We start from the raw sequence: 22,942 nt of genomic DNA, 5'->3' as shown, positions 1-22,942 counted from the left end.
GTCATTATGCTGTGCACCTTAAACTTACACAGTGCTATGTGTCAATGATGTCTCAATATAACTAGAAAGAAAAAAACCAGAAACAACCTAAGTGTTTAATAATAAGTGTATGGTTAGACAATATGTGCTTCATTCATAGGATAGACTACAGCAGTTAAGAGAAACAAACTATAGAAAACTGCCTGGTTGAATCTCAATGTTATGTGGAGGAGAAAAAGCAGGCTGCAGAACATGTAGTGTGGATGTCATATATACATATAATAAGTGTATAAATAATTTGAAACTGTAACTATGTATATATATGATTTCAAACTAAATCAAAGTTTGCTGAAGTTACTCAATGTATCTGGATCATTTATTAAGCTTCTCCCCAAAAGCCTTCCTACATATATATCTAATATTAGCTATCTCTGATATATAAATAGGTTTTAAGTCTAATAAGAAAAAGTCAAATCACCCAGTAGAAAAGTTAAGTCATGGGTAGCTAATTCACAGAAGAAAAAAATATTCCAATGATAAATAAACAGGTATAGATGTTTTCACTCAACAAAGACGTTTTGAGCATCTACCCTGTGGCAGATACTCTTCTAGGCACGAGGCTACAGGGGTGAAGGAAATGGGCAAATGTCTCCACCCTTACGGAGCTGACGATGTAGCCGGGGGGCGGGCGGGAGCAGAAACGAAGCTCATCACTAACCACAGAAATGGACACGGACCTTGTATGTTAGGAGCTAAAAAGTGGCGCGAACAAAAATGGGAAAAGGCTGCCGGGGGCGGGAGGGAGAGGTCACTGAGAGAATATTAATTCCGCCCGGGGAGCGGGGCCGGAGCTTTCCAGAAAGAGGGAGAGGAGCCGAGGTGTGCGGGCGTCCAGTGTGTGTCTTAGCCGGGTAGGAAACAGGTCGGAGGGTGACGGCCCCTCACCGGGATCCGAAGTCTCGGCTTTCACCCAGAGTGAGCGGGGACAGGAAGCGGTTGGGAAAAACGGAGAGTCTGAATGCAGCGACCCTCCGAAACCCTACTAGGTTTCAACATGGTAACTCATTGCTTTGCTGAAAATAGACCCTCCAGAAGTGGACCACTCGTATCTAAACTTTACGGAGTTTGGTTATAAGGATCCAAAGGCTTGACAGGTACATACTCTCTGACTCAGCAATAGCACTTTTCAGAAATAAAACATTTCTAAAAAATAAAGACACGCATACATACATACATGAGTACATACATGCACCTATGTTTGAAGAAGTATTAGTATATAATACTGAAACAATGGACATAGTTGTGTCCCACAATAAGGGCTTATTTAAATAAATTACCATATATCTTGACACTAGATTATCATGAAATAATTTTTGATTACGACAGAACAGCACCGATTTATATGAAAAATTAGCCACAATGTAATATTAAAGAAAAAAGTTTATAAGACAGCAGATGTGGTACAGTTTGAGTACTATTTTTTTGAGGAAGATTAGCCCTGAGCTAACATCTGCTGCCAATCCTCCTCTACTTTATATGTGGGACACCACCACAGCCTGGCTTGACGAGCAGCGCATAGGTCCACACCCAGGATTCAAACTGGCAAACCCCAGGCTGCTGAAGCAGAAGGTGCGAACTTAACTGCTGCACCACCGACTGGGACCTCAGTTTGAGTATATTTTAAAGAAATGTATGCAAATAGATTTTTCGATAACAATACAAGTATTCAGGCTCTGGCCTGGTGGTACAGCAAAGTTTGCACATTACAGTTCTGTTACCCCAGGTTCGCCAGGTGGATCCTGGGTGTGGACATGGCACCCCTTGTCAAGCCACGCTGTGGCAGGCATCCCACATAAAATAGAGGGAGATGGGCACAGATGTTAGCTCAGGGCCAATCTTCCTCAGCAAAAAGAGGAGGATTGGTAGCAGATGTCAGCTCAGGGCTAAATTTCCTCAAAAAAGAAAAAGAATGCAAATATTCACGTGGATGTTAGTAGATGTATACAGAAAGGAAAAATTCAGAATACATACCAAAATAATGACAGAAATAAGATTATAATGATTTTTTACTTTAATATTCATATTTTTTCAGTATTGTCTGAAGTTTTATAATGAAGGATTAAGGGTTTTAAAAATTAAATTATTTCAACTTTGAGGTCGAACAATTTGTATTCATCGTTTTGAACGGCAATGTACTAGCTCATTGAACGAACATTTGTGATTTCTTTCCCATTCCCCACTGGGTTCCTGTAGTCACTGTCATGTTCCTGTATTCCAATCCTCTGTGCCCTTCATACTATTTCCTTGGGTTATAGTCTCAGAAAAACAAGACAGGAACAATAGGTATGAATGTTTTAAGCTTTATTACTCATTGTCAAACCCTTCCTCAGAAGATAGCCCGTTTACATGCCCACCAGCAGCGCTAGTTTACTCTTCTATTGCCAGAATAGGTTACACTTACTCCGTAACATCTTTTCTGTTTTGATGAGTGGAAAGCAATTTTTGTAACTGGGTGTTAAAATGGAAATCCAGCCAAAGTGTTAAATGGGTCAAAACCAGGTGTGAAAGTACTGTGCTAGACTGACACGCACATTATCACAGTAGTTGCCATCAGCTCACATTAATGGGTAAGATGTCGGCTTGAAGACTGCTTTTGTAGCTGTTAGGATGATGGGAGTCATTACCTCCACCAGCCATGAGCGAGAGGAGTGGGCAGAGCAGGGGTGCCCCTCACCTCAAGCCCCTGGAGAGAGACCTCAAGGGGCTTCTGAGAGCACTTGACAGGAGTCACCTACACCTGGAGACACAAAGGACTATGAACTTCCAGGCTTCAGAATTACAAAGGGCAAGAGACAGGTTGTCTAGGTAAGGAGGGAGGAGTTGAGGACAGGTGGCTTTGTTCTGTGGCCTTCTTTCAGGGCAGAGAGTGCGTGAATGTTTCTATTAGTCATGATCTGAGCCATGTGTGACACAGTCCTGCCCTAGCAGGCAGCCTGGAGGGGCAAGCAACGTTATAGAGAGAGGCTAGAGGTATGGCCCAAGGGCTATGGCATTGATCAGCCCCAACAACGGCACTGCGGGTAAGAGATCCCCAGCGATGGGGAGGGAGAGGTTCTCCAAAGCATCCACAAAATACCGCGAGAAACACAGTGAGCTTTAAGCCACTGCCAAGTCCAGAGAACACTGCTACCTCACCCCAGCGGGATCAGTCAAGTAAGAACGGCAGCGCTCCCCTCTTCTCTCATTCCTCCCCATGCTCCAGCCCCAGAAGGACTGGAAGCCTTGTTTAGCAGTACTTGGTGGGGGGCACAGAAGAACAAGGCAGAGAACAAAGCCACTCACAGAAGCTGGGGAAAAGGGGAAGAGCTCAAGACTTCAAACCAAGCTTGGAGTTTCAACTATGACTTGGGATGGACATTCTGGTTAATAAATTAGGACTCTTTGAATTGCCCAAGAGTGACAAGTAAGACTGTGGAAGCTGCTTGAGTTTCTACTCAAGGACAGGGGAAGAATTGGCCCACAAAGTAAACTTTGAAAGGTAAAAAATAGGGTTGCATCATGACAATCTGTCTTAAATTTGTATTACTTTGGTTGTAAATTGGATATTTTTCAAATATTTATTTGGCAGTTGTATCTCGAGTCTTTATGAATTGTATTTACATCGATATTCAGATATTGGGACCTTAGTGATCTTCTTGCTGACCTCCGTGGTACAACTGTGTGCAGTTTTGTCATGGACATGAGTGTTTGCCCAACAGACTAACCCATCTTACAGAGCTTGAAGAAATAAAATGGAAACAACAAATACTAGCATTCACTTTCTATTCAGTTAGTCACGTGAACCAGAAGCTTTGACTTTTCCATCTAAATTCTAAGTTGTGTTCAGGCCAAATTCCAGGCCTTTACAACACAGCTCTTTGAGCCGGAGTAGCGCTAGGCCTTCTCAAACTTCCTTGCACTCAGTGGTGTGGCAGCCTGTTAAGTTTCGTTTTTGTGTGACCCTCTACGTCCTTAGAATTGTCTCATTATGGTCTCCCACAAAACTACTATTGCACTTGAAATTGAAATTAAACCCTCGATCATGGAAAACATCTTAAGTGGAACTCCAGAAATGGCTTTTTTAATTGATATTTCCAAAATGTGGGGAGTGCAGAAAAAATTCAAGGTTCATGTTAAACGCAGCTGACCCTTTGTCCCTGGGCCTCGGTCCATACATAACTTTTGGTGCCTAAATCCTTAGGGATTGGCACAGAGACCCTTGGCCTGAGCAGTAGTTTTGACTCTGCCTAACTACTCTCATGTTTTTCAATCTTTGATAAATTGGGAAATTTTTTGGAATTGAAACCTTCTTTCATCTACCTGAACCTCCTTCCTCATCGACATCCGGCCCAATGCTGATACTCTGTGCTGATAAAGAATGGAAGTATCCTCTGTACCTGTCAGCATACTGTACCGTCTAGACTACACTGGTGACAGTCAGGCCCTTCCAGGCACGACCATATTGGCTCTACTTTCGGCAGGATCCAGAGTGCTCCTTACTCTGCTATCCCAGCGTTTTGTCTTCTTTCTTTTTACCAAAGAGACTAGGAGAAATCATTGAGTTGATTTGACTTTTAAATAGCTCCTTCTAAAAATATCTCACTCGTTCATTTATTCTTTCATTCATTCAACAAATACCTGTGAAACAGCTGCTCTCTACCGGGTGCTGCCTATCCACACCTTCCTTCTGCTTCCTAAAGAAGTAAAGGAAATGGCATTCTAGGATGCCTATGTTAAAGGATGTGTAACTTCCTAGTGAACGGCCATCTAAGAACAAATCTCCCTGCTCCTGCTTATTCCTTAGTTCACCTAATGAGATTAGAAGCATGTTTCCCAGAGGAGGTCTGATTTTGAAAAGAACAAAGATTAGATGACCAGAATCAATGAGACAAGTAAAGGCTGCTGCAGGAGGGGACTTGGAGGAGGACCGACTGATGGAGTGCTTAGCTGGGGCTTGAAATTTGATTAAAAGTAATTCTACAGGAAAGCTGAAATTATTTAATTAGATATTTTTAAAAGATTCGATCTTTCTTTCATGAAGAGACACCCTCAGGGGTGTTGCACATACACTATGATCTCTTTTTACCAACTGCTGAGTGCATTTTAGATATTTTGTGACAAACCCAGTGGCCTCTAGAGGAGAGTTTCTTCAGGAGCGAGGCCCAACTACAGCCAATTAGGAAATTAACACATCGCATCATTTTTGTTTTGGAAGTTTAACTTTTAATAATTTGGAAAATCAGTAATTTTGAAGATTGCTAAGTTTGAAAATTACTGATACAGTAGAAAAACAGAATCACCCTCACAGGTTGTAGAAAGATGTGTTGTGAAATTATATTCTTGGTCCTTAGAGATTGCAGTAATGTTAGCATCATCCCACGGTCAGCTCTCACCTTTGCCTTGACCTTCAATGCAGGAAACCTTAGAAGGCAGAAATTGAATAAATAGCATCAGTGGAGGCAGTGGTCTCAGATTTTCCGTGTAAGGTATTTCCTCAGTGATGCCAACTAGACTTCATTATCAAAAACTGAGGGTGGTCCAGCTTAAGGCAAAGGTGGAATTTATAAGGCATCTCCCAGAGCTGGCCTTACAAAAAGTAATATATGATAGTCCTCATCCAGTGGATTTATTCAGCATCTAGAATATATAGTTTATCTTTAATATTATGACTCAAATATCATATATTATGGAAAAATGACAAAAAATATTCTGGAAATTGAGACTGTACGAGAGGGCTCTGAATGTCTTGATATTATTGTAAGATAATATTCACTATATTCCTGAAATAACTGAAGAAATTTGACTACATGGCAATGCTGCTGTCGCCATCCTCTCTCCTTCTGTCACCCATCCCATAAACCTGCCACCCAGATGGACTCTCCCTGGAAGCCAAGGAGACTGAGTCCTCGGGAAAATGGAATTAAAACGTAGTCCTATTACAGTTAGGTAAGATGTTGTACTCTTGTCTCTCTTAGTAAGAAATAGTTGATTGATGATGGGTCCTTGTGAAACGACTCAAAGAAGATGCCAAAAATTCTTCAGTTTACGTTAAGAGAATCTTTCCATTGACAGAAGAATAATTGAATGTGGCAATAATGATTCCCTTTTCAGGCAATTCCTTTCCTATTTACAAAATGATGTCATTTGTATATCTAGATTTTTAAGCTCATTTGATGTCTTATTTAAAAGGCTTTTATTTTTTGCCCTTATTTTTTAAACTAATTAATTTTTTAAGACTATAAAAGAGCATACAATAAATTCTAGTCACTAAAAGAATTAGGAAGACAGAAGGGAGTGAAAATATATTATATATAAAATTATGACAACTATTTAATAAAAATAAAGAAATGATTACCAAGTTTCTAAACATGTCTATTTTCCTATAACACGATAAATATGGCTATGTTTAAATTTCAGTAATAACATTACACATTATTTATTTTTGTCAAAAAAATAGAAAATTACAACGGGGAAAAAAGTGGCAAAGACCAATATGTCTTGATTTGTAATAATACATTTTTATTTTTAGTGCCTTCGGGTTAACAAACATGTGAGAAATGATTGATATTTTTCCTTGCAGCGGTTTACCTCTGCAAGAGAACAATGCAGAACAAGGCGCGGCTGGAGCTGGCAGACTACGAAGCTGTGAGTACCACTGCCTTTCTGGCAAAGAAAGTCGTAAAATGAGCAGGAATAAGACCTGTGCTCATTTCTGGGGACCCTGTTAACTTTCTACATTCATAGATTTTAAGGATCAGATTTCCAGGGATCAGGCAGCATAATGACCTGATAAATGCGTGACTTGCTTGCTTCCTCAAATCACTCACATTGAGCGTGGTGAAATTCTAAACACACAAACTCAGAGTAGAAGGAGGAAACATACCTTATTTGCTAAAATTGACAAGTATAAAATCTTTAGATCTATAGTATGTAGAGTGAAGATATCCAAACGTAGAGAATTAAAGAGCATTTACACTGGGAAAATGGTTTTTGCAAAACTCTCAGGTTGGTCACCATCAGCAGATAGAATTAATTTGATGTGGTTTGTTCAGATGGCTGTGCTGCCGTGATTGACTCAATTTGAAGCACTGTCTAGAAATGGGGGGTGGGCTGCCAAGAGTTTACATTACCGTCAAGAGCTGGATAGACTGGATCAGTAGTAGAAGGTATGTCTTTCCTGTTCCTCAGTAAAATGAGCACAGAAAAATCCAACAGATTAGTCTTGAGCCCTTTTTTTATGCAAGGTAATCTTAGTACTTTGGAATTTTAGTTGTGTTCTCTAAAGTCAGTTATTCATAAAAATTCATATTTATCATAGGTTTCTCTGTTTCCCCTATGACTGTTAATATGAGGATTAGCTGCATTCAGTGAGCACGACTTATCATTCAGAACCAGAGTTTACTTACTGCTTTACAGTTTTATACTTGTTTTCTTGATGAGTATGTATGTGCGGTGGATAAACTAGAAGGGAGCGGAGAGGATGCGCACTGGAAAGCCTTCCCCTGTGCTGGGGTGTCTTTTTCAGGAGAGCCTGGCCAGGCTGCAGAGGGCCTTCGCCCGGAAGTGGGAGTTCATTTTCATGCAAGCAGAAGCACAAGCAAAGTGAGTCCTTGTGAGTCTTTTGGAAGATTTGCTCAAGTTGTGGCCTTTTGTCCAGAGACTACAATTAGTACTTATATAGTAAGAGGCGCTACTTATTATTTATTGTTACAATGTTGACAGAGTGGACAAGAAGAGAGACAAAATCGAAAGGAAGATCCTCGATAGCCAAGAGAGAGCATTCTGGGACGTGCACAGACCTGTGGTAAGCAAACCAGCGTTGTCTCCAGTTCATAACCTCAGCCTTTGGAAGGTGAGGGACGCCCTAGAAAGTGAGGGAAGAACGTGGGAACCCCATCGCTTTTCCCAAAGTCTTGGTGAATTAGTTAAGAAAAGATTGCCCCTTTGTGTAAGATGACTAGAGTTCCATAATGTAACATTTAATTTAAAAAACTATGCATTTTTCCACCATGACATCACTTGCTTGCTCACTCTCAGCATTTGAGGTGCTTGATGCTTTTTTACCCTTGGAAGAAAGAAGATGGTGACAAAGCAGTTTTGCATGGCTTACTATTTACCTTTTTCCAGATTTATAGTAAAAGTGGGAGTCAAAATGTTGCTCTTCCCCTAATTTTTTTTAAAACCTATTAATAACCTGCTTTGGATGTCAGCTTTCACAGACAAACATTTTAGATGGTTCAGATTCAAATCAGCTCATACTTTTAAAGATGTGACTGGTCATTGGATCCTCATACAATGACTTAGCTGGTTTTCTTACATCGTAATGTTAAATCATGTGACTCACAGTAACAAATAACGAATGTCCTTGGTTAATACCAGAAAAGTTTGGGTAAGAAATTAAACAATGATTACGAGCATCTATAAGGAAAGACGTCTGATCTCGTCTATTTCTTTCTATTTTGATGCTGTGTTTGTCTTCTATGTATTTCTTTAAATATAGACAATGCATTAGGGAATAATATTCACATAACTATTATTAGAATAAATAGGTTCACAGCATGAGACAAATCAAAATTGATGAGAATACCTTAAAATTTTCCTCTCCATTGCCTTCAGGATCAGACCAAAATAGATCTGTTTTCCAAAGGTCCGTTTACATATGTATATTTCAGTTTCAGATAGCAATGCAATTGTTCAATTCTTTATTGAATTTTTCACTCTTTTGAATTCACAAAAGATTAGAATTGAGTCTTAACTGGCTTTCCTACTCAAAATTCAGCTTGAGTTTTATTGCTCATGGTGAAAAAGGATTATGAGGTCAGGTGCATAAGTATTGCAAGGATAAGAATTAGGATTTTTGCTTGCTTGCTTGTTTGTTTGTGTTAAGCAATGTCTCAAAGCTGGTCAATACATTATGTTCCCATGTTTATCCACTTTATGCCCATGGACGTCTGGTGACCCATCTCCAGCCTCCTTCAGCTTGGATGGTCTGCATCCTCTTGGCCACCCAAAAGGACTCCCTCCACGTGGCTCCCCTGCACTGCCCATGTCCATTCCATGGCAAAGGCTCATGCTGTCAGAGTGTGTAAACTGATCCCACCTCAACACACTCCCCAGCTGCATCGCCTGAGAATTACTCAGCCGGGCCCCTGTCCTCTGTGTGCCCTGCTGGAGGCAGAACCTGTGCTCAGTTGTTTTTTGCTCTATCTAGTGTGAGTCAGGCTCTGGTCTTCTGTGTCTCCCCACAGTGAGGAGCACATATGAGTATTCTCAGGGGGGCCCCCTGCTGCACGTCTCACTAGGCTTCCGACTAGAAAGTCATCCCAAGGAACATCTGGAGGCAGAAACCACCCTGGAGCCATTGGCTCCACCTCCCGTATTCAACTTGTGGATGCTTGTGAGGGGCTTGACATTGCTTGAAATGAGCATGTTATGCAATACTTGGTCATTGCCTATTCTCTAGAGGAAAAAAAACAGAGCTTCAGGTTATCTGTGTGCCTCTGCAAATGGCACTCACTTCATCCAGCTCTACCTCCAACTATTTCTTTTTCTTGCAGTACAACTTCGTGTCTCATTGGCCTTTTTTAAAAAAACTTAAATGTGTTGAAGTGGTTTCAGATGTGTGTGAAGTGCTGCCACTCATCTGGAGGCTGTATCTGCCGCCTTCTGTCTTGTGTTTAGAGTTCTGGGCCCGTAGGGAGGGTTAATTGATAAAGATGATGCTGGCAGGGACATAAGCAGCAAGATACCCCCACAGGAGCTTTTAATGGTTGTTTCCTCAGCCAAATACATAAGCTCTATCTCTACTCATTGGCTGTAGTGTTAACTAAGCAATGACAAGGAAAGTTTTCTAAGATAACTATCCCTTAAAAAAAAGTGGTATAGAGAAACAGCAACGTTGTCATAGTTTCTGAGGATGCCTACGCTTCTGTGCTTAGCCCTAGAAATTAATTCTGCAGCTGCTGATTTAGAGTAATGAACTCTAAATCAATATATTTAGAGCTGAAGTCTTGTAGCTCATACTTAAAGTTTAATAGCTATTTCTGTGGCTGAACTTCTGCTTTGCAGCCTGTTCTGACTGTGGTGGTGAGGAAAGACTCTTTCTCCTCTGTGGGAGTGTCACCTTGTAAAGTTTAAATGTCTTCCGAACGGAATCAGTGAAGTCAGGTTTTCCATACGGGCGCCAAATTATTTTCACCTGAGTAACCTAGACTCTTAACAATAAGCATAGGAGAATATCAGACAAGATCTCTGACAATCCAGAGGTTTATCTGGGATGTGTGGGGCTCCCATTGCACATGGTACCTCACAAGAAGATATTTCAGTATCTGGGAGACTGTCCATTATGTACTCTTCCAGTTTTAGTCATGTCGGCCAGTGACCAGGGGCCAAAGGGAACGGGGAGATGAGTGGCAGAGTGGGAAGACCGTGGGCTTTGGAGGCTGGCAGACCAGAGTCCATCATCTACTAGGACAATTATTTACCCTTTCTGAGACTTAGAAGCCCCATTTATAAAGTGGAAATATGCCAAGCTGGCAGTGTTGATGTGAACATTGAATGAGATCATAGGTGTAAAGACAGCTGGCATATCTCTGGGCATTTGGAAACAATAATTGTTCGATTTCCTTTGTGGAGAGAGGTAGAGAGGAACATGAAAAAGGATAGCACAGGCAAAACTCAACGTAACAACAGGTCATGTGAGGGTGACACCTACACATTGTCGGTTTCACCAATGTCTACCCATCCGGCAGAATACAATCAAGGAGAATCAGAGCCTTCCTTTTTACTTCCAAGGCCCCAACCAGAACAATTTCTGAGACCACTCCCTCAGTAGTCTCCCTGTCCCTTCGGCCTCATCATTCATTTGCATATACCTTGCATGAGATGGACAGACCTTTACGTAATGCTGAGGTTGTTGTCATGGCCTTGCCTGCTTCTCACCTTCCGCAGTGGGCGCGTTTTCCTCAGCACTGGTCCACATGGCGGCTGCTGATCGCTGACAACAGTGGCTGATGTTGAGGCAGCTAACCTGTAGGATCTGTCTCTTGGTGTCTCTCTTTTATTTTTGAACTCTTTGTTTCCCCTACACTTTCCCTTTTATTTAGGCCTTTATTCTGGAGCTCGGACTCTGTCTCCTAGGTCTAGACAATATGAGAATTATCACAACGGGACCTTCCTTGGTGTTTATCCACCAGTGTACTTGGAATGAGGCTGATGGTGTTGATTCTCCTCTTCAAAGGAATTATTTCCTACCCACTCGTGGAATTATTTGAACTGTCTGGGGAGTAGCCTTTGTCCCAACATTTTTATTTAAGTCTGTTTGTCCTAGAGCCATCTGCCAATACAATGACTAATCACTGCTTCCTTCAAAAGCTATATCTAAACCTCATGAAACAGGGCATGCCTCAACATGTCACTCTTGCTACAGCGTGCAAGAACATGTACTAATACCATTGAATCAGTGTCAATGTGTGCCAGATATTGTACTAGGGCCAAGCGTAAAATGTTGATTAAAATATAGTCCTTGATTCCCGAAACTCACATCCAGTGAAAGCATTTTCTGAACGTAGTCACTAATCCAACAAGGTAGGTGAGGCGGCGCATTTGTTTTCTGGGAGAAACACAGATGTTCATGGTACTTACGTGACTTGCCGTGTACACACAGCTGGTAGTGGCACAGCCAGGCCTAGAACCAGTGTATCTCTGACTCCGTAGTCTGATTCACACAAGAAGGGAACAAAGGCGAGTGAGGAGGCTGCAGTGCAAGGAAGCAGCTGTAGTGAGAGTTAGGGCCTCACTGTATGCATCCATCCTGCACAAAGAAAGGATGACTAGGTAGGTAGCAATGTTCCACGTGTGACGGAGCCCTCTTGATAGAAAACTTGTTAGAGGAACATTCTACTCTCGGTTTTTGGATATTCTTTTTTTGTTCCTTTTGCTGTTTTCCATAGCTCAGAGTTCAGGGCATCTTTTAGACATTGTAGGCCACACATCCCTGATCTAGGGGAACCCAAATCCCGTGTAGAGAGCCCCTCTCAGGATGGTTAGCCAGCACGCACACTGAAGGGCCACGGCCAACAGTGTGGCCCCGATAAGTACTATCTCCTGTATTTAGATAGAATAATCTTGTGCAACCCATAGACTACCTTATTTCATGAATGATCTAAAATTTTTATAAAGATACAAATATATCTAGTACATGAAAGAGATCACAAAGAATGCCCTTATTTTTATTTTCCTTTTGAAAAAGACTAATTATAAAAATATGAACTAACCACTGCAAGTTTTAAAAGTCTAGAGATGGATATTCCCATTAGAATGCAAAGCTCTCTATTCAGATTTTACAGATTTATAGCACAATTTCATTGAAAGACTTCTGAGTTATGTAATTATATTTTCCTGGATCAATTTAGCTTCACCAATATATAAAGTATCTTTGTTTTGTTTTCAAAAGCCAGAAATGGAGTTATCCTAACAGTATTATTTGTTGAATTTTTTTCATTTTGTTTTCACTTATGCAATCCCATTATTAAACCTTTCAATAAAAAATATCACAGAGAACAGTTAATCCTTATAAAGCTTCTATTAATTCGAGGAAAGGTGAACGGCTGCTTGCATTTTGTTTGGTTTGCTTTGATTTGATCTGGTTTGACTCTGGCATTTATTTAATCAAAAGTGGGTTGGAAGCCATTAGCTAGAAGTGTAGTGGGGAAAAGGAAAGCTTGAAAAGCAGGTCAGAATCTTTAAAGTATACTTTAAAATAAATTAATGTAAAATATTATGTTACATGAATTTATATTTAGAGATGTAGAAAATATATTGAATATGATTTTACTTCCTAAAAAACCATGAAGTCACTTATCACAGTATAATTATCCTATTGCATTTCATACCTTTATGAAATAAATTTAGCTTCTCTAAGCATGTCCATGTTTACTCCAGAAAAAAAAAAAGCTTATGACATTGAAAAGGACTCCTTAGGTGTCAAGGACTCCAGATAGAATTGCCAAAAACTAACTATTTGAGAAGATAGTGAGAGAAATACTCTAGATTGTAGTAAATGTCTAAAGTAATTTGGGATTTGGGTTGATTTGCGTATTTAATGTTTAAATATTTTTGTGAAGCCCCTTCAATGGCTAACACATTCTGAGTTGGTATTAATAGAATTTTAACAACTAGTTAAATTGAAATAAAAATTCTTCTCATCACAGTGCTGAAAGGACTCAATTTTGGAGTTTTGTGCTCGGTTCTAGAAACCATACTTTTGAAAAATATGGCTGAACTTGAGTGAAGAGGTAAATGGTCAAGGGACAAAGTCAAAAATAAGAACAACAGGGGACCAGCCCAGTGGTGTAGTGGTTAAGTTCACAACCTCCGCTTTGAAGGTCTGGGGTTGGCAGGTTTGGATCCCAGGTGTGGACCTAGCACCTCCAGTCAAGCCACGCTGTGACGGCATCCCACATAAAACAGAGGAAGACTGGCACAGATGTTAGCTCAGCAACAATCCTCCTCAAGCAAAAAGAAGAAGATTGGCCACAGATGTTAGCTCTGGGCCAACCTTCCTCACCAGAAAAAGCAACAATAACAGCAACAATTTGTGAAATTATTAAGGAGATTAGTAACCCTGAGAATGAGAGGACCCAGTGAGACGTCCCCATATTTTGGAAATGTTATGAGGTAGAGTGGCAATGAAGCTCATTCTTCCTCCTCGTGTTGGATTCTGCAGGACCAAGGTGAAAATGACCGGAAAGTCTGATCTCAATATAAAAACTACCTAATACTCAGAACTATCCAAAGATCATTGCCAACCTTAGATGATGAAATGGTTAATTCAAGTGTGGACTGGAAGTCATTAGCCAGAAACATGGTGGAGGAAAGGCGGTCATTGGATAGAGGGTGAGATTAGTAATTTTTAGAGGTCCTTCTGGCACTGAAGCAACAAGAATTAGATCTACTTCTTTGCTGCCCAACTTTGTTAGTTTAGGGTTGACACATGCCAGGCATTTCAACAAAGACTTCATGAATGAAAATACTTAAGTAGAGAAATGGAAATGTACTTCGTTAAAATGTTCAAAATAAAAATAATCATCTTTGAATTCTTTCTTATTTCAAATTAAGCAAATCCTAAACACAAAATAGAGAAAATACTTATGATTTACTTTAGTAGTTAATATTTACTTGTATCTTCACCTCGAATGCCTTATTATTATTTATATTAGCATTTTTAAATTATTTTTTCAGGTTGTTGAGATATAATTGACATAACATTGTATAAATTTAAGATGTACAACACAATGACTTGATATATGTATATATTGCAAAATGATTACCACACTTAGTCAACATCCATCACTTCACAGTTACTATTTTTTCTGTAACAAGAACTTTTAAGATCTACCGTCTTAGCAACTTTCAAATATACGATACAGTATTGTTAAATATGCAGCCAGCCCTGGTGGTCTGGTGATTAAGATACATACAGAGCATTCCATCCAAAAACCACATGGCTCTCACAGCCGTGGCCCAGGTTCATTTCCCAGAGAGGGAACCACACCACTCATCTATCAGTTGTCATACTGTCGTGGCGGAATGTTTGCTGTGATGCTGAAAGCTATGCCACCAGGATTTCAAATACCAATAGGGTCACCCATGGTGGACAGGTTTCAGTGGAGCTTCCAGACTAAGACAGACTAGGAAGGAGGATGTGGCCACCCACTTCTGAAAAAATTAGCCATGAAAACCCTGTGAACAGCAGCGGAGCATTGTCTGATAGAGCACCAGAAGGGGAGAGGATGGCACAAAAAGACCAGGCAGGATTCTGCTTTGCTGGACTCAAGGTTGCTAGGAGTCAGAATCCACCCAACTGCACTAACAACAAACTGTTAACTGTAGTCACCATACTGCACACTACATCCCAGAACTTATTCATCTTGTCACTGGAAGTTCGTACCTTTTGACCACCTTCACCCATTTCCCACCTTGTCCATCCCCTGCCTCTAGCAACCACCAATCTGTTCTCTGTTTCTGATTTTGGTTTTTTTAGATTCCACATATAAGTAAAATAATGCAGTATTAGCCTTTCTCTGTCTGACTTGTTTCACTTAGTATAGTGCCTTCAGGTTTCATATATGTTGTCACAAATGGCAGGATTTCTTTCTTTTTATAGCTGAATAATATTCCAATATATATTGAATAAATATTCCAATATATGTTGAATACATTTTCTTTGGTTGTTTCCATGTCTTGGCTATTGTAAATGGTGCTGCAAATGAACATGAGGGGGCAGGTCACTCTTTGAGATAGCGATTTCATTTCCTTTGGATAAATACCCAGAAGTGGAATTGCGGGATCATATGGTAGTTCTGTGTTTAATTTCTTGGGAAACCTCCATACTGTTTTTCCTACTGGCTATACCAGTTTGCACTCTCACAAACAGTGTACAAAGGTTCCCTTTTCTACACATGCTCACCAGCATTTGTTATCTCTTGCATTTTTGATAATAGCTACCCTTACAGGTGTGGGGTGATATCTCATCCTGGTTTTGATTTGCATTTCCCTGATGATTAATGATGTTGAGCAACTTTTCACATACCTGTTGGCCATATGAATATCTTCTTTAGAAAAATGTCTACTCAAGTTCTTTGCCCATTTTTTATTTGGATTACTTGTTTTTTTCTATTGAGTTGTATAAGTTCCTTATATATTTTGGATATTAACCCCTTCTCAGATATCTGATTGCAAATATTTTCTCCCATTCTGTAGGTTGCCTCTTCATTTTGTTATTGCTTCCTTTGCTGTGCAGAAGCTTTTTAGTTTGATGTAGCTCTATTTGTTTATTTTTGCTTTTGTTGCTTGTGCTTTAGGTGTCATATCCAAAAATTAGTTGCCAAAATCAATGTCAAGGAGCTTTTTCCCTGTGTTTTCTTCTAAGAGTTTTATGGTCTTACGTTGAAGCCTTTAATTCATTTTGAGTTAATTTTTTTGAGCTGTGAAAGATAGAGGTCTACTTTCATTCTTTTGCACGTGAATATCCCATTATCCCAGCACCATTTATTGACAAGACTGTCTTTTCTCCACTGAGTATTCTTGGCTCCCTTTTCAAATACTAGTTGACCATCTATGCATGGGTTTATTTCTAGGTTCTTGATTCTGTTCCATTGATCTATGTGTCTGTTTTTATTCTGGTACCATACTGTTTGGATTACTATAGCTTTGTAATATAGCATGAAATCAGGAGTGTTATGCCTCCAACTTTGATTTTTCTCAAGATTGCTTTGGTTATTTGGGGTCTTTTGTGGTTCCATACAAATTTTAAGATTGTTTTTTCTATTTCTGTAAAAAATGGCATTGGACTCTCAATACGGATTGCATTGAATCTATAGATGGCTTTGGGTAGAATGTACCATTAACAATATTAATTCTTCCAATCCATGAATATGAGATAATCTCTCCATTTTTTTGTGTCCTCTTCAGTTTCTTTCATCAATATCTTATAGTTTTCAATGTACATATCATTTACCTCCTTGATCAAATTTATTCCTGAGTATTTTATTGTTTTTGATGCTATTGTAAATGGAATTGTTTTCATTTCTTTTCCAGATAATTTGTTCTTAGCGTATAGAAACACTGCTGATTTTTTATCCTAAAACTTTACTGAATTTGTTGATTAGATCTAACAGTTTTTTGGTGGAGTCTTTGTGATTTTCTATAAGTAAAATTATGTCACCTGCAAACAGAGACAATTTTATGTCTTCCTTCCTGATTTGGATGCCTTATATTTCTTTTTTCTGCCTGACGCTCTGGCTAGGACTTTCAGTTATATATTAGCATTTTATAGTGGCTTTATTGACACTAACTTCAGAGGCCTTGTTTTAATATTTATCAGACCATGGACTTTTGAAGAGCAGAGAGCCTGTCTTAAATTCCCTATCCTAAGTGTAGCATTTTGTGGGATACAACTTACTGCAAAATTTTGAGTCTGAGAAAAGTCCTGGAAATATAGAATTTGCAGATATTTTTGCTACAAGCTAGTTGCAGATTTGGAATAGTGCGTTTGTTTTAAGGCATGCTGAGCATGACAACATGACATCCAGATAGAAATTGTGTCAATAGTTGTAGATATGAGACCAAAGTTTGAGGGATGTTTTGGGGCCATAGAATTTTTTTTTTCCTCTGAGGAAGATTCACCCTGAGTTAACATCTGCTGCCAATCTTTCTCTTTTTTTTTTTTTTTTTTTGTATGTGAGCCACCACCACAGCATGGCCACTGACAGGCAGGTGGTGTAGGTCCATGCCCAGAAACCGAACCTGGGCACTGAAGTGGGGTGCGCCAAACTTAACCACTAGGCCACCAGGGCTCACCCTAGAATTTTTAATTTTGAAATCATTAAGTTAAAGATGACAATGGAAGCCCTGAAGCAGGATCAGTTTGTCAGAGGACAGTATGGGGATCAATGAGGATGGGTTTTCCCTTTGGAAGATCTCTTATCACTCTTCTTCTTTGCATGTAATTCATAACTCCAGAAAAATTGTTTAAACACCCTATACATCTTTTTTTCTTCAAATAAATCAGTATGGAGTGGTCTGGTGAAGCAAGTGTTTGTATGTGTGTGGGTGTAAAACTCAATTAAAATGTTGAGTTTAAAGGTGTCTGGGGAAGAGGTGGTAGATTTGCATAAGAAGTTTAAGAAGTTCTGTAAGATTCAAAGTTGCTAAGACCTACTGGGTTGGAGCTGAGCAATTCTAACTAAGACTCAATAATAGAAAGGATCAATGAGGTTCTTGAAATAAAATCATCATGGAGGAAAAAAACAAGTCCAGTGGATGGCTCTTCAAAATAGAAAGGTGCTTATTTTCTGGGTTCAAGAGGTGAAAGTCAACCAAACTGGACCACCACAGCCCCACTGTGGAGTCAGCTTATATCCTTGACACTGACTTTGTCTTTGTTCAGTTTTGTTTTATTCATTTGTTTTTACATTTTTCAGCTTTATTGAGGTATAATTGACAACAAAAATTGTAAGATATTTAAAGTGTACAACATGATGATTTGATAGACGTATTCAATCCTCCACTGAGTTAATTAACACTGACTTTGAGAGTTAATCCAAGAGCTGTGATGTAAGGAGGCTAGGCCAATGTAATTCTGAGCACATTCAGATGTGTGCTCTGGGATGGAGTTGACCATATACGATGAGTCACCTGTCCACTCTCCTTGAAAATCCACAGTGGCCTCGTGGGAGCTCTAAGGTTATACTTTGAGACAGCACCATAGGGGAAAATTACTTGTACCACAAACTATAAAGCACAAGACCCCAATACAAATATTTCTGCAGATGTGTTATCAGAGACACCAACTTGGCACATTTTTGCTGGGGAAGCAGTGGGGGCACCTGGCATGAGGTCGAGGCACAAGTATATTTTAAACTTTTATTAAAATGTAAGAAGCATGCAGAAAATTGCATAAGGCTCAAGTGCTCAATGAATTTTCACAAACTGGACACAACCATAGTTCATTTCACAATGAACATATGCATCCAGATAAAAACAAACATCCAGATTAAAAGAAAAAAAAAGCAGAACATTACCAGGATCCCAGAACCCTACTAGTGACCATTCCAGGCACTGGCACTTTGCCAGTGGTAACTTCTTGTATTATAGATAAGTTTACTTATAATCTTTATGCAAATGGAATCATCAATATGCACTCTTTTGCATTCAACATCTTCTTATGAGATTTTCTTATATTATTTCATGTAGTTGTGATTTGTTTATCCTCATCACCATAGCATTCCATCATGTGAAAGCAGGGGACTTCATTATATACTGATGTTAAATTACCCTCCACATTGTTAATTCTCCATTATCTCATCCAGAGTTTTGATATTCAATTTATCACTTTCACTAACTTGTTATGTTCATGATTCATCTTAAGTTATTTCAGACTTTTATTTATCGCACAAAACCATCAACTCAATCTCTTTAATGTTTAGATTCACAAGTGATGCAGACCACAAATAAAATCGAAAAACAAGGTAGATTATATTCTCTTATATGGTATTATGTATGGCAAAGGAGGAACCTTTTAATATGTACAGAACTCATAAATCAATGAGAAAAAGCCAAAGAAATAAAAATATATAATGGAAAATGTTTACATTTTTACCTATCAAGTTTGCAAAGGTTTTTTAAAAGGTAATACTATAACCATACATGTATATACAATCTTGCCAGCTTAGGTCCAAAGGTTAGTTCTTTGGTTGTTGCGGAAGGAGGAAGTAAATAGGTAGCTAGGTATTTGGATAGATGGATGGATAGATAGATAAATAAGACTGAGGGACAGACAGACAGACAAGCATGGGAAAAGGACTTAAAGTATATATACACAAATATTAGCAATAGTTTTCTCTGAGTATTGAAATTCTCTTAACTTTATCATCCCTTTGCTCATCTGTATTAAAATTAGAAATTAGTGAATGTTTATATGTGGTAAGAAAAATCAATAATAGTTTTAAAGAGTGAATCAAGACTTCCAGTCCAGCATATAAAGAGTTTGGAAGCTGCCGCTCCTGTTCTCACAAGAAGAAAAAGCTGAAAAACCCTGAAAATCAAAAGTTGTTCTTAGATCCATCAAAGACTGATGTCTCAGGGCAAACCCCAAAATTGGAGAGACAGACAGGCGGACACAGGGAAGCACAACTTACCAGAGCAGAAGCCCGGGAGCAGAAACCTCCCCAGGAACCAGTGCTTGGGTAAGAAAACCTACACTGTAACTGACAAATTGCTGGAGGCTCAGTGTACACAAACTTGGGAATTAAAACTTCATGGGAGCCCAGTCTCAGGGAGAGGCCCCACGCTTTTGAGAGTTTTACCTCCAGGAGCTCTACCAGAGTCACAGAATGAAGACCTGAGAAAAATCCCCTCCTCCGTCTTGCAGGGGAAATGGAAAAGGAACTATTTTGAAATAAGGCCAGAACATTCTCTTCTTCATGACCAGCCTTGCCTTCAAGAGATACTGTTTCAACAGAGCCAAACCAGTTGCAGTTGCACGCAAGCTTGACCAATACAAGGGAAGGGAAAATACCCAACTCCAGCATACCTCTAGACTTGCTGTCTCACCCAAGAGAGGGAAAATAAAATAACTGAGAAAAACTTGTCAAGGTTACAGCACAGGGGATGCAGACACACTAAAAGACTGAGACCTAATCGTAGGGTTATAAGATGCTCCCCTCCCCCTACACCTCACCACTGCATCAGTGTGCCTCCTAAATAACTATAGCGGATTACAATGGAAAGAACTGCATTTCAGGCCTTATTCAAGACTCTTCAGGGAAACCCAAAGACAACTGGGGAGATAAAAACAAAGATGCTAGAGAAAATTTTAGCCTTTGATAATTACAGAAACAGAAAACAGTAAACACAGTCTAACCCCTATCCAGATAAACATAAAACCACACAAAAAATGCCTATTTACCTCAGTTCCTTTCTCCCAGTACATCCTGTCAGGTTTCCAACAAAAATTTCAGATATGGTAAAAGATTTTAAAAAACAGTTTGAAGAGACAAATCAAGCATTACAATCAGACATAAATATGGCAGAGATGTTGAAATTATCAGACCAGGAATTTGAAACAAGTGTGATCAATATGCTAAGGCTCTAACGGGCAAAGTGGACAACATAAAAAAAAAACAGAGGTATAATATAAGCAGAGATATGAAAACTTTAATAAGGAATCAAAAGAAGTACTTGATAAAAAATAATGTAACAGGGCTGGCCCCGTGGCCAAGTGGTTAAGTTCGCACACTCCGCTGCAGGCAGCCCAGTGTTTCGTTGGTTCGAATCCTGGGCACGGACATGGCACTGCTCATCAAACCATGCTGAGGCAGCATCCCACATGCCACAACTAGGTGGACCCACAACAAAGAATATACAACTACGTAACGGCGGGGGGCTTTGGGGAGAAAAAGGAAAAAAATAAAATCTTTAAAAAAAAAATAAAAATAATGTAACAGAAATGAAGAATGCGTTTGATAGGCTCATCAATAGACTAGATGTGGCCAAGGGAAAAATCAGTGAGCTTGAAGAAATGTCAATAAAAACCTCCAAAACTGAAGTGCAAAGAGAAAAAAAGAGAATGGGGAGAAAAAAGAACAGAATATCCAAGACTGTGGAATAATTATTAAAAAGTGTAATATACATGTAATGAGAATACCAGAAAAAGAAGGAAGAGAGAAAGGAAGAGAGGAATTATTTGAAGCAATAGTGACTGATAATTTCCAAATTTTAATACCAAACCACAGAACCGGGAAGTTTAGAGAACATTGGACAGAGTAAATACCAAAAAGTCTAAACAGAGGCATATCACATTCAAACTGCAGAGAATCAAGACAAAGAGAAAATCTTGAAATAATCCAGAGGAAAAAAACACCTTATCCATAGAGGAACAAGAATAACAACTACGTTGGACTTCTCTTCAGAAATTAAGCAAGCAAGAGAGTGAAGTAACATACTCATCAGAAGAAAAAAACTCACCAACCTAGAATTCTGTATCCAGCAAAATTATCCTTTTTAAGTGAAAGAGAAATAAAAATTTTCTCAGTCCAATAAAAATTGAGGTTATTTGTCACTAGTAGACTTTTATTGCAAGAAATATTGAAAGAAATTCTTCAGAAAGAAGAAAAATGATATAGGTCAGAAACTCAGATCTACATTTTAAGAAAAGGAAGAGCATTAGAAAAGGAATAAATGAAGGTCAAATAGAATATTTTATTTTTCATATTCTTAATGAATAACGTTTTGTTCAAAATTATAATAGCAACAGTATATTCTGTGATTATACCTTAAGGATAAGTGGAATGAATGTTATAATGTACAGAAGGAAAGAGTAATTGGGAATAACTTATTATAAGATACTTGAACTACCTGCGGTGTAGTCTTATTTGAAAGAGGACTTGTATTAGATGTAAATGTGTACTGCAAACCCAAGGGCAACCACTAAGAAGTCTTAAGTGAAGTAGAATTGACATGCTAAGAGATGGGGAAAATATGGAACCACATAAAATTCTCAATTGGAATCAGAGAGCAGAAAAAGAGTGGAGGACAAAAAAGTAAAAGAAACAAATAACAATGGCAACAAATAGAAAACAGTAAAAAAAAAATACAGTAGATTTTTTTTATTTTATTTTTTGAATAAGATTAGTCCTGACCTAACATCTGCCACCAATCCTCCTCTTTTTTTGCTCAGGAAGACTGGCCCTGAGCTAACATCCATGCCCATCTTCCTCTACTTTATATGTGGGACGCCTACCACAGCATGGCTTACCAAGTGGTGCCATCCACACCCGGGATCTGAACTGGCAAACCCTGGGCTGCCGAAGCAGAATATGTTCACTTAACTGCTGCACCACCAGGCTGACCCCTACAGTAGATATTAATCCAACTATATCAATAATTGTTTTAAGCACCAGTGGTCTAAATACACCAACCAAAGACAGATTGTCGAAGTGAATAAAAAACAAGACCCCCACTGTATTAAGAAACTCACCTTAAGTATCAAGACAGAGACAGACTGAAAGTAAAGGAATGGAGAAAGTAAGGGGATGCTAACACTAGCCAAAAGACAGCTGGAGTAGCTATATTAATTTCAGTGAAAGCCAACTTCAGAGCAAGGAAAATTATCAGAAGTAAAGAGAAACATTACACAATGATGAAGAGGTCAATTATTCATGAAGACACAACAATCCTTAATGTATATGCACAACAGAGCATCAAAATATGAGACAAAAACTGATAGAACTGCAATGAGAAATAGATGAATACACTATTGTAGTTGGAGACTCCAACAGTCCTCTGTCAGTAATTGGCAGATCCAGCAGGCGGAAAATCAGTCAGGACATAGTTGAGCTAAACAGCACCATCAATCAACTGG

General features: G+C 39.1%; 1 protein-coding gene across 9 annotated transcripts in view; it reads left to right on the top strand.

Moving 5' to 3' along the window:
- RGS7 (regulator of G protein signaling 7) overlaps nucleotides 1-22,942 on the top strand; it is a 501,339-nt gene that overhangs the window by 406,001 nt on the left and 72,396 nt on the right. For 6 of the 9 annotated variants that reach the window (XM_044762807.2, XM_044762806.2, XM_070501516.1 and 3 more), the window contains 3 exons: nucleotides 6,599-6,663; nucleotides 7,544-7,620; nucleotides 7,741-7,822. In XM_044762807.2, the coding sequence (XP_044618742.1) occupies nucleotides 6,599-6,663; nucleotides 7,544-7,620; nucleotides 7,741-7,822 (224 nt within the window). Of the gene's footprint in view, nucleotides 1-6,598; nucleotides 6,664-7,543; nucleotides 7,631-7,740; nucleotides 7,823-22,942 lie in introns of all 9 variants that reach the window. The other 3 variants (XM_070501517.1, XM_070501518.1, XM_070501519.1) reach the window with 1 other exon arrangement.

Source organism: Equus asinus, chromosome 30 (assembly GCF_041296235.1).
Source record: "Equus asinus isolate D_3611 breed Donkey chromosome 30, EquAss-T2T_v2, whole genome shotgun sequence".
NCBI classification, from domain to species: domain Eukaryota; kingdom Metazoa; phylum Chordata; class Mammalia; order Perissodactyla; family Equidae; genus Equus; species Equus asinus.
The sequence above is the reverse complement of the archived record's forward strand: the minus strand, read 5'-3'. Positions and strand labels throughout refer to the sequence as shown.